Genomic DNA, 15,489 nt, shown 5'->3' on the forward strand with positions numbered 1-15,489 from the left:
ATCCTACTCCAGAAATGCATCTTTTATAAGAACATGCTTGGAGTGCTCCTCCAGTGACCTTTTTCATCTTATTCAAATTTCTCAGTTCCTCCGTAAACACTCTGTCTCAAAGAGTGATGTCTGAAGATCTCCTTTCAGATCCCAAATTGTAGTTCTCCTGCGCTACATATATCAGGCCATGTATGCAGAAAGGTTTTTTCTTGACACATGAATTTATCCACAGTGACCAGCAAATGTCTGACATTACTTCTTTCAAGTCATTGATCATGTGAAACCAGTAGTTGACGATCTTCACCTAAGAATATTTTTGTAAAGTTATTAGACATTTTGACACAACTTGATGAGAAATTAAATGAAGTGTTTTTTTTTTGGTTTGTTTGTGTGCGTGTTTTCAATCGATATTGAGATGTTATCATGACCTATGATCTAAAAAAATATGATGTTCAGTTAAGATCTTACTAAACTTCAAGTTGACATGCAGAATGTTTTGTAAGTAATATATGAAAAAAAAAACAATGAACTTACTAAGCTCAGTTTCAATTACCTACCTCGCAACGAAAACAAAACTCAAGGTTTTAAGAATAAAGTCAGAGATGTATGAGAAAAGAAAACAACTTTGACAATGTTTAGCTTATGTTATTTCGAAGTAAGATATCAAAAAAGTAGCCGACTACCTGTGCTACTGAATAAGGTATGCATATAAGCTGTTGACCACAGCAGCGAAGTATAACTCATAGACTGTAAAACATGGACGTAGTCTTGCCGACGTCACCCGTCTGTTTCTGAAACGGAAAATGAAGCACATCAGCTATAGCGGCCATATTGGTTGTGGCAAGGGGTTCGCCTACAGCCATAGGGCGCCTGACGGTCACGTGACCCTCACCTGTGCCTCTTTTTGGAGGAGTTTGCAATCTTAATATCCTCTGAACGGCTGAGTTAGAAAAAAATTCACCCCTCGTACAGTGGGTGCCGATAGTAAAATTAGAGACTCAGACAGGAGACGTTTTTTGAACCAGGCTGTAAATAGGTTAATTTCTGCTTTGAAAACAGCTTTTTTGGCTTTATGTGTATATGACTTCTGGTACTTCTGGAGCCAGCCTCAAGCGAACACTTGAGAAACAGCAGATTTTAGCACTTCCCCATTGTCTCAAATTCTTAGACTGGAGGTTGCCACTTGGTAAAACTTCATAAGATGGCTCATTGATGTCCCGCTATATGTTATTTCACATATCGATCTACCCATTCCCATAACTCTGGCTTCTTCTTGTGAGATTGTAATTGCATTCCCTTAAATTTGTATTCTTATCTTGCTGCTTTAGGGGTTTATTCTCTTAACCTCTCAAGAACCAATGTCGACATATGTGGACATTACATTTCTGCCTCTGAGACCCACAATACTTCATTTTTTTTTAACTTTGACCTATCAGCCACATTCAGGGTACTGCCCATGTCATCTTTTGGTAATATAACAACATTACACACATTTTAGTGAAAAAAGCAACATATTTAAGTACAAAACATTAATAACTAGAGAACGCATAACACAAATAATCCAACTTTGCGTACAAAGCTGTTGAAATAGTCAGGCAGTATAAATACCTAGGCACCATCCTTGATGACAAACTGTCTTTTGAGCCCAACACAGACGGCATTATCAAAAAGGCAAATTGGAGTTATCTGAGGAAACTGGGGTGTTTTGATGTTGACAAAAATCTTCTTAAAATATTTTATTATTCTTTTATTGACGTAATTTTAACTTTTGCAATGATCTGTTGGTTTGGCAACCTTGGCGTCACAAACAAAAACAGGCTGAGGAATATTGTTAGACTTTGCCCAAAAAACCATGGGCTTAAGTCTTAATGATCTTTACTCTGTTTTTAAAACTTTTAGAGTAACTCAGAGGGCAAGGGCCTTTCTGGAACACCCCCTTCATCCTCTACACTCTTTCAGCTTCTCCCGTCCAGGAGAAGGTTTACTTTTATCTGCAAGGCCAAATCAAACAGATACCTGAAATCATTTGTCCCTGTGGCCATTGTTTTTTTAAACAGGGTGTAGGTGAGCCAGGTTCAAATTGATGCACCAGTGAAATGTGGTGACTCTGTATTTATTTATTTATTGTGCTATACTTTTTTCTACTTTTAGTTTTCTTAAAACTTTTTTTTTATTGTGTTTAAGTTGTATGAATGTATGTTTTTAACTACTGATGCAAGTCAAATTGCCCTTAAGGGATATTAAAGATTTTCAGTTATAATGACCAAAGTTAGTTACTTTACGTATTAAGTCTTACTTATCCCAAGTAGCAAGGTGAATTTAAAAACGTAGACCAGACAAAAGCTTGGGTCTTAAGAGGATGAATTTTTGACTTTACTCTGCAAACATGAGGAACCTTATTTTTTTATCCTTTATGTGGCCCTTATCCCTATCAAAGGAAAAAACTATACATACATTTGGAAATTATATACTGAATTAGCAGGCTTTCTGTTGACGTTTTTGTTTATTGCCTTATTGGTATTCATGGTTGCAAATTATTTTTTCCCCACCAGTGAGGGCAAGTGAGGATAACTTTTCTCTAGGAAAGTGTGTTTTTTTTTGTGTCTGTGTTTTTAACTATATACTGTAGGCCTACATTATAAATTGATATTGGGCCACGTCTGTGAGTCTGCCGTGCCCATTAAACACAGCACGAAGCTAAACACGTTTTTAAGATGAAGCAGTCCAAGTTCTTGCAGCTCTAATAACTTATCCCCTTTAATGCACAGTATCTTGTGCCTAATTTGTTAACGTCTTACAAAAGAGCCCTGGGGCTTCTGCTATAAAAAGGAAGGAGAAATGAGTGAAAAAAAAAAGTCCACAAAAGAATCATGGGTTAAATAGCTGTTTTTCAGCCAAGATCTTAATTACTAGCCCTGCAAAAGTAAGCCGGTCAGACTGATGAGGTCAGTGGCCCTTTGTCCTTCCCCCTTGTTGACTGACGGATAGTGATAGCGAGCGGCATATGTTTAGAGGAGAGCTTACAAAGGAGGGGGGGTGGACAGTACGAGACAGACGATGGAAAGAGAGGAAGGAGAGAAAGCCTCATAGACATCCCATGTTGAAGGGAAAGTGAAAGAAAGCCAATGCTGGGAGTCTCTGTCTCTCTCTGCCTGTCTCCTGGGTGCTGCTGTCCAACTGAATCAACAGCAAGGCCCACACCAGTCTATTATTATCTCTTTAAGCCCATGGATTCCACCTGCACTGCCTCCACCCTGATGAACTGGTTTGCTGCGTGGGAGGTGAGAGAAGTGAAGGGGAGTGGGTGGTGGGATGCTGCTTGGTGCCCAGCTGGAGGAGTCGGGGGGGTTCTGGGAAGATGCTTTTCTCTTGGGTAAAGAAGCCTGAGAATATTAGACGAATACATAAAGAATGAATGTGTGGTATAAAGGGTGATAAATGAATATGTGGTGACTGGCCTTTGAGATATAGAGTATCAATAAAGTAGCTATAGAGGAGAAAATGTATTTTTCTATTTATTTTCTGTATACTGCTAACAAAAAAACTGTGGAGGGTCAGCATAAAGTTTAGATGTATTGCTTTCCCTCAGTTGCAAAAACCAGAATTTCCTCCCAATAGCTTGATGGAGTCATGTGCACACATTATTTTCTCACAGTATTCTTCAAAGTTTTCTTCAACCCAAAGCCAAAATGTTGAAATGAAAATGTCTTTCAAGTTTTGATGTTTAGTTTAAGCTGGCTGTGGCTAAGCCTATGCTTAAGTATTTGTAACAAAATGTATGAAAACTAATTACAGAAGAAAGTCATGTTGCAGATATTGAGCTTTCAAAAGTGTTGAAGGTTTTTTCAGTTTTGGGGTTTGTTAAGGTTACATGAGTTTAGAGTGCTGATCAATTTGTAACAACAAAAGTTGAGTTAGGTCAGTAATAATACAGCGCAAGCCGTTGTCATATCTTTGCGCACAAACACAGGCGTCTCAGCTAACATTGTGTCTCCTAACTGCTAACTGAATTTATAATAACCACCTTATTCCTAGCTCTCACTATACCTTGTATGGCATATGGGTGTGACTCCCAATGCATTTTGTTAAGCTGCGTTTCCACCCAAGCAGTATGGTTTAGTTCAGTACGGTTTGGCATGGTTTGGTACAGTTAAGCCTGATCCTGTTTGCGTTTCCACAGCAAACTCTGCCCTCGTGGTAGGCGGCGTGTAAGCCAGATGCTGAAAGCTGCAGCTGTTTAACAAAAGCTTGACGTCGTAGCTGCGTGACACAGTTAGCCCCCTTAATAAATCCAACAAAGTAGAAAAATGCGACACAGTAAACAAAGAGCATAGATGGAAGACATGCAGCATTTTGTCCTCTATGTGATCGGCATGTAGCTCTTTGATGGAAAGTGCAATCTTGCTTCGTTTCTGAGAAGTTTGTGTGCCGACAGGTGAAATGCAGCCGCTGTTGGGGTAAGTGACAATTCTTTAGACCAATCAACGGTCTGCAGTGTGTTGTTCCACCCTCTGAGAGCAGATCAGTTCAATCTGGCACCCATACAAAAGGGTCCCAAAAAGTGGGGCAGCTTGTCTTGGTTATTTGGGATCTGTCCCGGGATAAGTCAGTGGAGATGCCACAAAATGTGCGCCGTACCGAGACGTACCGAACCAGTCTGCTTGGTGGAAACACGGCTTTAGTGAATACCAGTGTTCTCTGAGGAGGCAAGACCCTTACCCTGAATATAAAGTCATGGGGAGATAGAGATTGAGGAAACTTCATCTTAAAGAGACCACCACTTTCTAGTTCTGGTAAAAACTATTCTTTGCTCATGTTTCTCTGCACCTCATGTGATAAATCCCTCATTGATCCCTTTTTATAACTATTCAGAAATTTGGCAATGTCATGTTATCTTCCCATCACCTGAAATCTGATACCAGCCAATGTATCCTCCTGGATTGCTTGTCTGCGGACAGGTGATGGAAACTACTTGTCTCAAGACAAACCCTCTTGGTCTTGGATACATGTTCAGAACACAGCTGTTCATTAACACAAGTTTAGCTTTGACTCATTATTGATATGACAAGAAATAACACAACAGGTACCAGAACACAGCAAGGATCTTGTTGAAAATAAACTCTCTAATGAAGTTGGACATCTGCCAGAAAAAAAACAACAACTTTATTCGCCTAATTGAAGGTGAATTCTTTTCAAGACAGCTGCCACTGGTGGTACGCCACTATGGTTAGCCACTGGGATAAACTGAATGGGACAAATGGGACCTCCACCCATTATCGTTTTGACTGTTAGCACACCAAAGAAGAAGGTGGAAAGAAAACACTTTTGAGCCAACCATGCGATGACTCATCGAAACAAATACTTTCAGAGAGCAGATGGCCCCTGCTTCTTCCTCCTAATTGGAGTCAGACGGCTGAAACATTCTGTTAACAGCTGATTACACTGACTGTCACATGGACTGTTGTTGTGTGTCATGCAAGGCAGATGTCAATCAAGATGTGATGGGCCAAACCAACACTCTCATGGTCTGTATAGCAAAATGGGCTGTTTATGAACTTGATTACTTTGACTTAGTTGTTTGTGGTTGCCATATTAAACTCCATTATTCTGTTACATACAGCACACCTGAGTGAAAGATGCCTGTATCATATCATTTCATTTTTGTTTTTGTTCCATTTTTTGTCAACACTGTTGAGTTTTTAACTCACCAAAACATTTGCTCTGATTGGTTGCACGGTCCACAAAGACTTTGGCAGAGATGACGTTGCCAAAAGGCAGGAACATTTGCATGAGCTCCGCGTCTCCGAACTCCTGGGGCAGGTGATAAATAAACAGGTTGCAACCTTCTGGCCCTGTGATGAGAGAAAGACAACAGGACGGTGACACAGAAGCATAAACGGAATACCCAGTGAGGAGGGAGAGGAAGAGAAAGAGAAGCCAACATCACATGGGTGGAAAAAATGACTCCATATCACAATAAAGGACAATGATGCAAAGAACACAGGTGCCATTAAAACCCCAGATTCTGACTTTGCCACCTGTGGCACAGATATTTGTTGTTTCAATCTAATTATGGTGGCACAAAGCAGTGTTATAAGGTCACCTATTTTTGCAGTTCCCATTTGAATCCTTCCCAGATCCCTGTTTTGCATAATAACCATGTGGATAGGTGGCACTTTGAATTTCATATTATGCACTTAAATTTGACTGTTGTCTCAGAAAATATACCGGCAATAACAGTGCACATGTAAAGAGCCACCGAGAAGCAGACAGGTAAAAGAGAAAAACAGTCAGAGCTAAAAACAGAGGCAACAGGAGGAGACAAAAATACAGAAGTAGAGAGGGAGATAAAGATTAAGACGGATACTCTGAGAAAGAGAAACTCTGAGGCAGAGAGGAAGACAAAGATTGTGAGGAGGAGGAGGAGGAGGCAGCACATAAGCCAAGTTTTTGTCCCAATTACTGTGTGACAGTAGGACTGTCCTCCCATCCCTCTCCATCCCTCCACACTCATCTGCCTGGCTGCCATGTGTTGTACAGACCAATCAGGATAAAGGAAGGAATGAACTAAGGAGAGACAGAGAGAGTGAAGCATGGACAGAGAAAGAGAAAGAGAGACAGAGACAGGGAGAGAAAGAGACATGATGGACTCAGGGACAGTGTGCTTGCAGCCGGCTGCCTGGCTAGCATTCTCTCCTGTCTCATTGCTCAGGGTGATAGCATGACGAGATGAGACTGGGGCTTGTGAGAAGGCTGATAAGAGAGCTGCAGTGGTGGCTGGCTTTAGTGCTGCTATGCCTCGCTGAGATAGAGGACACACACACACACACACACACACACACACACACACACACACACACACACACACACACACACACACACACACACACACACACACACACACAGGTTGACAGAGAGGAGACTTTTTTCTCCAACAGTTAAAGGCTGAATCTCATTTCTGTCTGTTTAGGTTTCGGTGTCTTTGAAAATTCATTTTTTTTTAGAAGTGGCTTGTTGTAGGGAAAGAAATGCACAAAACCGCTGTATCAGGAAGGTTGTTGGGTTTAGCCTGCCACATTCTTGTACTCCTCAATACTCTTCCAAAAACACACTTTTGTCTGTCAGTGATGGCATTAAGTAAAAATGAAGACACACTTCCAGATGTCCCCTGCTCAGCTGAACAGATGACGTGTTGAAGGATAAATGTTGCAATAATAACTTCTAACTGACTACTCTCATCAGAAACTAAGTTGGAAACATATTTTACAGTTAGCATCTTACATCTCGTTTCTCACTTAGTTGCAAAGAGCTTAGATGTAAATTACAAAATGATCCTAAATGTGAATGTTGACAGCTTTATTTACATTATTAAACATCAGAAACATGCCTGCATGGGTTTTGCACATAGCTACAGTCAAACACATTTTTTCTAGTGTAAAGCTGTTTATTATTTCCATTTTTAAAGAAGGGGAAGTGATTCAATACATCAGTCAGTCTAGAGATGAGCCTCTACATCAGGATTTTGTTGTATCCATGTGCAGTGAGTCGCAATGGGTTGAGTCAGTAACAGAAATAAAAACAGAGCTAGAAGACGGGACCTCTGGTGCTCAGTCCTCATCTCAGCTTAAGACTAGAGGCTTGAGGTAACATTTTCTACTATTAGAGTAACAATCTTGAAGAAAAGTGTTGGAGTGACCAGTTTGTTTATGGAAAAAGAAACGTTATGGTGGCCGGTAGGTGTCAGACGATTTGCAAAAGCAACAACACAAATGCAAGCGCAACAACACAAGTGCAAAAGCCACAACACGAATGCAAGAGAAAAGCATGATTGCAAAAGCCACAATACCACGGAAGTACAGTCACAACATAAATTAGGACAGTTATCCTAATGGACAAAGAAAAGTTGTGAAAGTAAGTTAATGAATGTTTTCTTTTTCCTTCAGCTATGATAAAAATAGTTTTAATGCTAATGTTATTGATGTTATTGAGCTAAATTTAAGTTGGTGTATTTTTCAGGTAAATAAAGAAATAAAAGTACTATGAAGAATATTACGAGGTGAGACCCCTACATATTTCTGATATCATATTTCTGTTCAATTTTTCCGAAGACCAAGTGGAACAAAAGTTTCCTGTGATAACTAAATGCTTTTAAACTGGGTCACTGTAGAGACAGCAAAGATGGATAAAGTGAAGTTGGCATGAAAATTGAGTTCAGTGTCAAGCTTTGAATTCTGTAATGCTCAATGCAGCGTGGGTGTTCCAACTCAGTAAAATCCGTCCTATTTGTGATACTTTTTAAAGACAATAGTTGGAATTTATCTGGTGAAAAATATGTTTTTGGATTTGAGCGTGTTGTTTTGTTGACATGAAACACTCACACACACACACACACATACACACGCAGACTTGGAGATTGTATTGTGGAAATTGTTAGCTCTCAGAGGGAGGTTGAATCTGAGGCTTGTCTGTGCCTGTGTATTCCGGTTTAGGTGTCTCTTGTTAAATGGCAGGGCTGCAGACTGTGGCAGTGGACTGAGACAGGCTGGGAAAGCAGCCAAAACCCAGAGGAGCCCACAACTCAGACAGGCCACTGGCTCAACCAAGAATAGCTCTGGGTTTTTGTGTGCATATATGTGTGTGTTGTTGATAAAGACTGTTTGTGTGTATGTGTTACCATGACTTTTATAATTCTTGTTAACGATTAAAATGTTCCAAGGTAGATGTGAGAAATGGGATGTCCTAAATAACTGTCTGCTTTTCCTGTGGTGTGAAGTTCTGCCGGCGCGTCAAGAAAATAAGTTGGTGTCAATCTTTACTACTATATATTTTGATAGATTTCTTTGCTGTGACCCCATCATGCACTCTCACTAGGAAAAAAAAAGCAAACAATCTTTTCCTTCTGGCACTGCTGGAAACACTCAGTTTCAGACTTCCTATACTGAATATTCATGCCACTCTACGCTGTCTCATACAATCATATAGATGAATAATTGAGACTGACGAACAGCTTCAAAAAGAGTGATTTACCATCACAGTATATCCTGTACTTTATAACATCTGATGCTGTGGCATAAGAAAGAACGCTACAGCAGGAATGGTAATAAATGATTATGCATGCAGCTAATTAATCTGATGAATATTTATAACCACTTAAACACATTGTAATGGACTGATTAAGCAGTCCAACGCTGCGAGTTTGAATTAGTGCAGTTTTTGAATAATGACAGAGTAACTTTCCATCTCACTGCTAATGTTCTTCTCTTTAAATGGGGAGCCTTTTTCTCACATTTTCCCCAGCCAGCTTTTTCCCTCCCTCGCTAATTCAAAGCAGCACAGCTACATTAGAATGGAACATGGCAATTATCACCTTTTATCTTGGGTGGGCGCGCTCGCTCGCTCTTACCTTCCCTCTGTTGCTGGGGAATGATGGTTGGTTGCTGGGGGAACGCTTGGCTGATTGGCGCATAGGCGGCAGGGTAGGCTGCTGTTGCAAAGGGAGAACCAGAGTGGAATTTTTCACATCTCCATTTTCATATTTGACACAACAAAACTCAAATCATTATTCCATTGTTCATTTGCGTCCTCTTTAGACATTGCATAAATAAATTGCATTATGACTGGGAGCCGTTCAGCTGTGGTTCACTACACAGAGAGTACGGCAAAGAGGGGAGTGGAGTGCGGTTCAGCTAAGCAGGCACAGAAAGAAGGGAGGGAGTCTTACACTGTGTTAATGAGAGCTGATGTCAGACAGAAAGCAGCAGTTATGATAGGTCTATGTCACCTCTTATGTAGGAGGTTATGCAAGGTTCAGGTTCTCAGTTCTTGGTGTACTTTAAGAATTAAGATCTTTTTTATGTGTGGGTGTATAATCAAGTCCACTGAAAATCCTTTTGCAATCCTAATGTAAAGTCGTCTAATCCGGGTGGAAATTGGCTGGTCGGCCGGCTATCTCTATACCTGTCATAGTGTCTACTGATGTGACAAACAGAGCAGGACTGGGGAGGGGGAGAAGGGACAGATGGAGGGAGGTAAGAGAGACAGATCACCTGCGTAGTGTTGGACGCCAGCATAAGCCTGTTGGAGAGGGTCAGTCACCGTTGGACTCTGTGCTGCAGAGAGACAGAAAAAGACAAAGAACGGGTGGTGACAAATCAGGAAAAAAAACAAAGAGAGGAAAGAGAATGGTCAAGACAGACGACAGAGAAAGAGCTGTAGAGGGAATGTTAAAGAGCATGACAGAAATTGAGACCCATCAGGGGGTTGGATCACACAGGGAGTGGGAGAAATTTGGGTTGTCAACTCTCGGTTCCTCAGAGAGCCTGTTCGCCCCAGATGTTTGCATCAAATATTAACAACACGCCAAACAAACCACTTTGTAGTTCATTACAATTGCAGCTGCCTCTGCATAATGCAGAAACGGGGGAGTGTGTGTCTGTCAATTCTTCAAGAATCAGTCTCAGGCAACATTAAGAAGCCGAGGACGTGGCTGAGACACATCAAATTAACCATAATGGACTGATGGATGAACTGATGGATTCATCATGATACTGAGGCTGGCTGCTCAGAAATCTGCCAAAGACACTGTTGATTAACCCTCAAGTCTGAAACACTTCAGTTCAGATCAGAAAAAGATGTGACGAGAGTGTCAAGTAAGGAGAAGACTTAACAACTTTTTTGACAGTAGCACATGATTTCATCTGAGCAGTCACTGCTGACGTTTTAAACTCACAGTGTTTAAACCGCTCCTTTCTGTGATGCAAACTCTCACTGGCTCACCTGGGTATGGATGGATACCGTTGGTGTAGATTGGCTCGGAGGTGGGCTGCCCGTTGCTTTGAGGTGGAAGTGCGCTAAATCCGTTGACCCCGATAGGTGCGGCTATGCTGGGCACGGCTGTGGCAGAGATGCCGGGGGGTGTGCTGGTGCCTGCAAATGGATACAGAGTCATTATGGAAACTGCAGGGTGCATGCTTCTCATGCTTCACACTCCAAAATAGAGGTACAGGAGAAGCGTATTTTTGTACTGAAATTTTCTCACAAGTGTACTACTGTATAACAGGCACATAATGGGCCCTCATGAGCATAAATGTAGACCCTTTGACCCACTGTGAAGTGTAGTTTGGTCCAAATTGGTGCCAGTTTAGCCTGAACTAATGGTTGCTAAAATCAGTAAAGGTAGCAAATTGATCAAGGTCTGAGGGTGGCACAGGGGACAATGTACTTGTCCACCAAAGAAAAAGGAACTCTAAAGTGTTTCCTCATTATTACATTTTCCTGTCAAGGTATATTTTTGTCACTGGGTACTCTATTGCAATTTTAAAGGTACAAAACGCAATGGTACCATGTTGCTTTTGAAGAAAACGCCCTCTGTACAGACTGTGCTCTCTCTTTGAACTACTTTCCTTCTTGTTCTGATATTCAAAGTCTGTCACCTTGTCACTGCCCTTTTGTGCCAATGGCTTTTTTATTATTTTTCTAATCCAGGTGAAGGACATTTAAGTCATGTAGGATTATGTTTGATAAGCATTACCTGGTATGTGTAGGACTTGTGGATTACAAATGCCAGGTACAGCGTCAAGCCACTTTATTTAATACATTTGCAATGACCCTGCCTTCAGGCTGCCTGCCTACTTAGTGTCAAGCCATCAGAGCTCCTCATGACAAGGGCCAAAAAAGATAGGTCAGGCCGGGGTCCCGGATTATCTCACACAAATCTTTGCTCTTATATTGTATAAGCCAAGGACTCTGCATCCAAAGTCATCGGATTGGCTGTCGTCCCAGAAAACACACACTGTCACAGAGACACGGAGGGAGAGAGCAGCAGAGGAAGAGCGAGGGGCTATAATGTGGCTGCCAATGAGTGTCAAGGAATGCTGTACATCTTCTCCAGTCATGTCTCACTCAATATACGGCTCTGTTTACGCTAATTTAACACTGGCAATGCCCGCTTTCTGAAAATGGACCCCACTTCTTAAGAAATGTAACAAGGGCAAAAGCAGAGGGGCCTTGAATAAATTCATTACTGCTGCTTCTATAACTCTCACTAATGATAAAAATACTGTGTGTACATGTGTGTGTGTGTGATTGTATTTGCCTCCACCCTTGCACAAGTTGGCATGTTTGTATGTGTGAGTATACCTGAGGATGGTGTCATGGGAGTAGCCACCAGACCGTTGACATTGAAAGCTGCCATTTGCTGCATTTGCGCGGCAGCAATGGCTGCCATGGGGTTCAGGTAGGACCCTTGTGTTGCTGCCATCAGGGCTGCTTGCTGTTGCATCATCTGCTGTTGGATTAAAGAGCAGTGGGGAGAGAGGCAAGTGGCAGGAGAGGGATGGAGGGAAGGACAGAAAAGGGAAAGGAGGGTGAAATAGCCGCAGGACCAGAGCGTGTTTACTCTCACATCTCTGTTTGCTTGGCCCAGGCCTTGTTCTTCAACAGAGTGGTCTGTGTTGCCCTGCAGCGCTGCAGCCACTGTAACCCAGCTCTGGCCTTGTGCTCATTACACTGACGCGATATGAAGGCTGTGCGGTAAGCTGCACACTCTGGATATCTATAAGTAGACTGTGCATATGTTTGAGAGGAAAAAAAAAAGAGAGGTGCGAAGGTAGAGTTAGTGAAGAGAGTGTGCGTGAGTGGGCGATTCTCACCTGTCAGGGGGAGTTGTTAGCTACAGTGTGAGTGTAAAAACTCAGACTTCCAGCCAGGCCAAGACTTTCATGTGTGAATCTAAAAACGGGGGTTGTATGAGCTGGCAGGGGTAGGGATAGGGTTGATGGGTGCAAGAGTTTCAGGTAATTACATGCACCAGTGTTTAAGTGCAAAGGCATATGTGGAAGCGTATTACTTCTGAAGAGGCAAGGCCTGGGTTGGCAGTTTAATCTCAGAGACCAAGTCAGGAAATATGGCAGTGAAAAGTGTACATGAAATGAAACTTCACAACTGTATGAAAGTCAAATTGTGAAGTACTGGGCATGTATGATAAGCAGCTTCTCCTCACAAATGAAGGGGTATAAAGACAAACTACAAAGGGCAATGCAGTGCTTTCTGTGAACTCTAACAGCCGTTTAATTGTGTGAATCACTTAAGGAGTTGTTCTCCGGGACTGTCGTCAGCCTAGTGGGATAGATAGTGAGTATAAACCTCAAATCATAACAGTTTTTGTTTTCTTTTTTAAAGCTCACCGTCTCCTCCCCCGCCGGGCTGAGACTTACAGCATGTGAGTAGGCGCCATAGGCCCCAAACTGGATGGTCATGGGACTGAAGATGCCGAGCTGGCCCGCCATCTGGTGCATCCTGCGCAGGGTCCTCTCCTTATCTGTGTCTGCAAACTTGACCACCAGACTGGACGAGGCACCCTAGAATGACACATGCATTACAAGGTTAGTAAAATCTGCTGCTAAACTTCAGGAAAAGTTTCCCAGTCAGGTCTACTTTTCATTTTATGTATTTTAACTATTTCTTCATAAACGTGGCTCCATGCATACATTGCTGTGTATCGTTGCTCTTTTTTGTGTACACCTGGGAATTCAGAACAGATTAACTTTTTAAAAAAAGACAAAACCAAACAAAAAGAAATCCTAAAATGAGTAAAGAAGCTTTTTGCTGACAGACTGTCAACAAAACAGTGCAACTAAATGCACTAACTCTTCTTAGTTTCATGGTTAGTTTCACTGATAAGTGTTTTGCAAAATGCACCTGCTGCTTCAGCTGGCCAGCCAGTAAATGAGCTGGTGTTTGAACGCCAATTAGTTTGTGAAACATCTTTAGACTGAATAAAAAGTTATTCACTTAGAAAGAGAACAACAGTTAAATGAATGAATAAATAAAAAACAAGCACAGCAGTTTGCCAAAATCATTTAAATGCCTAACTGAAACTTGATTGTCACTTGATGTCAGTAATGCTCCTGAAAGGTGTTTACTAAACGTATGTAACTATGTACATGAGTGAATTTTACTGCAAGTGGGCGCATATATGACCATATGAAACTCTTTAACCAACCAAAGGCTAACTATGCTGTTTAGGAATAAAACAAGAAAAAAATACAGTTGCATCTTTTGATTCTGTGTTGTAGCTGGATCCCACTGTGTGTCTAACAACAAAATGTTACCTCTGTGAAACCAGCATATGCATATGCTTGCTGCCATATGGCTGCATCATGATTTTCTCTGTAACTATCAGTCGATGCAATGAAACCTGTGTCGTTTCTGTCTCGCGTCCAGTTCACACATAAGCCAACCGTTGAGTTCTTTTATATCTAAGCCCAGAAAGCCAGTGAGTATGAGAAGCAGGAAGTGTATGTTCACCTCCCATAGCCGTGGTCATTTAGCTGTCAGTGACAAATGGAAGAGAATAGTGAGTGATATTTGCTTTGGTGAACTTTCAAACTCGGCTGTATACACTGGAAGTGAACTGTGATCCTAACCAGATCCCACAGGAGTCCCAGTCCCCCACTGGTGAAGCTCCACTGAATACAGTCCTGGGTAATTAGGTCTGACAAAAGCCTTCGGCATGTGGAGGGCGAAGTATTGACTAATGGCTCTGCCTTATGGCAGATATAGTTCCGTATTGATGTTCGTGCTCCTGAGTTTGCATCCAATTAAATCATTTGAGAGACAGAGACCAGAGTCAGTTCCTCTTGTGACATCCATGCAAGGAGAGACGGAGGGAGAGGGACTGAGTGAGTGAAAGACAGACAGAGAGATAGCTATAGAAAGAGAGAAAGAGAGAGGATGAGGAGGCTGCCAGGCAGAGAAAGCAGCTACAGATACTGTCAAGAGGACCAGACTCCTATTTAATTACTGGCGGTGCATGCTGGGAAAGAGCACGGAGCACCACCAGGACAGAAGGACACAGGCAGCCAGGGGGCAGTCAGGATATGATTAGTAAGATCATAAAAGCAAAGACATGCGGAGAAAAGGACTCCATAATCACAACTTGGATTCATCTTTGACAAATTGTCTCATCCTGACAGGGCCAGAACAAATTCAGACTTTGATTTAGATTTCCATTTTTTTTCGTTAGGAGGCGAGGTCTTAAATGTGAGTGAATAGCAGGAGACAAAATGACAGAAAATGATGAGGCTGACCAGAGTGAGCGCTGCCCTGTACACCTGTTTTGTGTGATTCTCTGCGAGAGAAATTGAATTTGACAAAGCTAGGCGGAGCTGCTCCATGGGTTCAACTTTAAGCTTGAGTGCTACCTACATGAGACACATTACTAAAGCAGAGTTATCCAAACAGAAAATCAGAGAAACAAATGCATGCCCTGTGAAGCTGAATAATGCAACTCCACAGTAAGAGACTGTGTATTCAGCCGCTGAACAAACATCTTCTGAGTCTCACTCTGTGAAGCTTTACTTCATGCTATTTAGGACCAATGCATACGAAAAATGTCCTGTTTTTGTAAGCACTTGTGAAATTTTGAGCAGGGACAGCTAAGTGATCATGTCGTCAGAGGGTCAGTTTGCGTGGTCTTGTGCTTTGCGGTCTGTGTAA

At 41.8% G+C, this 15,489-nt stretch overlaps 1 protein-coding gene across 13 annotated transcripts in view; it reads right to left on the reverse strand.

The window, feature by feature from the left end:
• Positions 1-15,489, reverse strand: part of celf6 (CUGBP Elav-like family member 6) — a 148,379-nt gene that overhangs the window by 12,001 nt on the left and 120,889 nt on the right. For 5 of the 13 annotated variants that reach the window (XR_012598074.1, XM_074665851.1, XM_074665843.1 and 2 more), the window contains 6 exons: positions 13,176-13,349; positions 12,130-12,277; positions 10,768-10,917; positions 10,038-10,100; positions 9,395-9,475; positions 5,700-5,843 (listed from right to left, as the gene is read on the reverse strand). Coding sequence is in view for 12 of the 13 variants with exons in the window: in XM_074665851.1 (XP_074521952.1) it covers positions 5,700-5,843; positions 9,395-9,475; positions 10,038-10,100; positions 10,768-10,917; positions 12,130-12,277; positions 13,176-13,349 (760 nt within the window). In the remaining variant the exon portion in view is untranslated. The remainder of the gene's footprint in view (positions 1-5,699; positions 5,844-9,394; positions 9,476-10,037; positions 10,101-10,767; positions 10,918-12,129; positions 12,278-13,175; positions 13,350-15,489) is intronic. The other 8 variants (XM_074665852.1, XM_074665849.1, XM_074665847.1 and 5 more) reach the window with 5 other exon arrangements.

This window comes from Halichoeres trimaculatus, unplaced genomic scaffold, assembly GCF_033239565.1.
Source record: "Halichoeres trimaculatus isolate MK-OKI-2021-1 unplaced genomic scaffold, fHalTri1.1 fHalTri1_scaffold_3, whole genome shotgun sequence".
Classification (NCBI taxonomy): domain Eukaryota; kingdom Metazoa; phylum Chordata; class Actinopteri; order Labriformes; family Labridae; genus Halichoeres; species Halichoeres trimaculatus.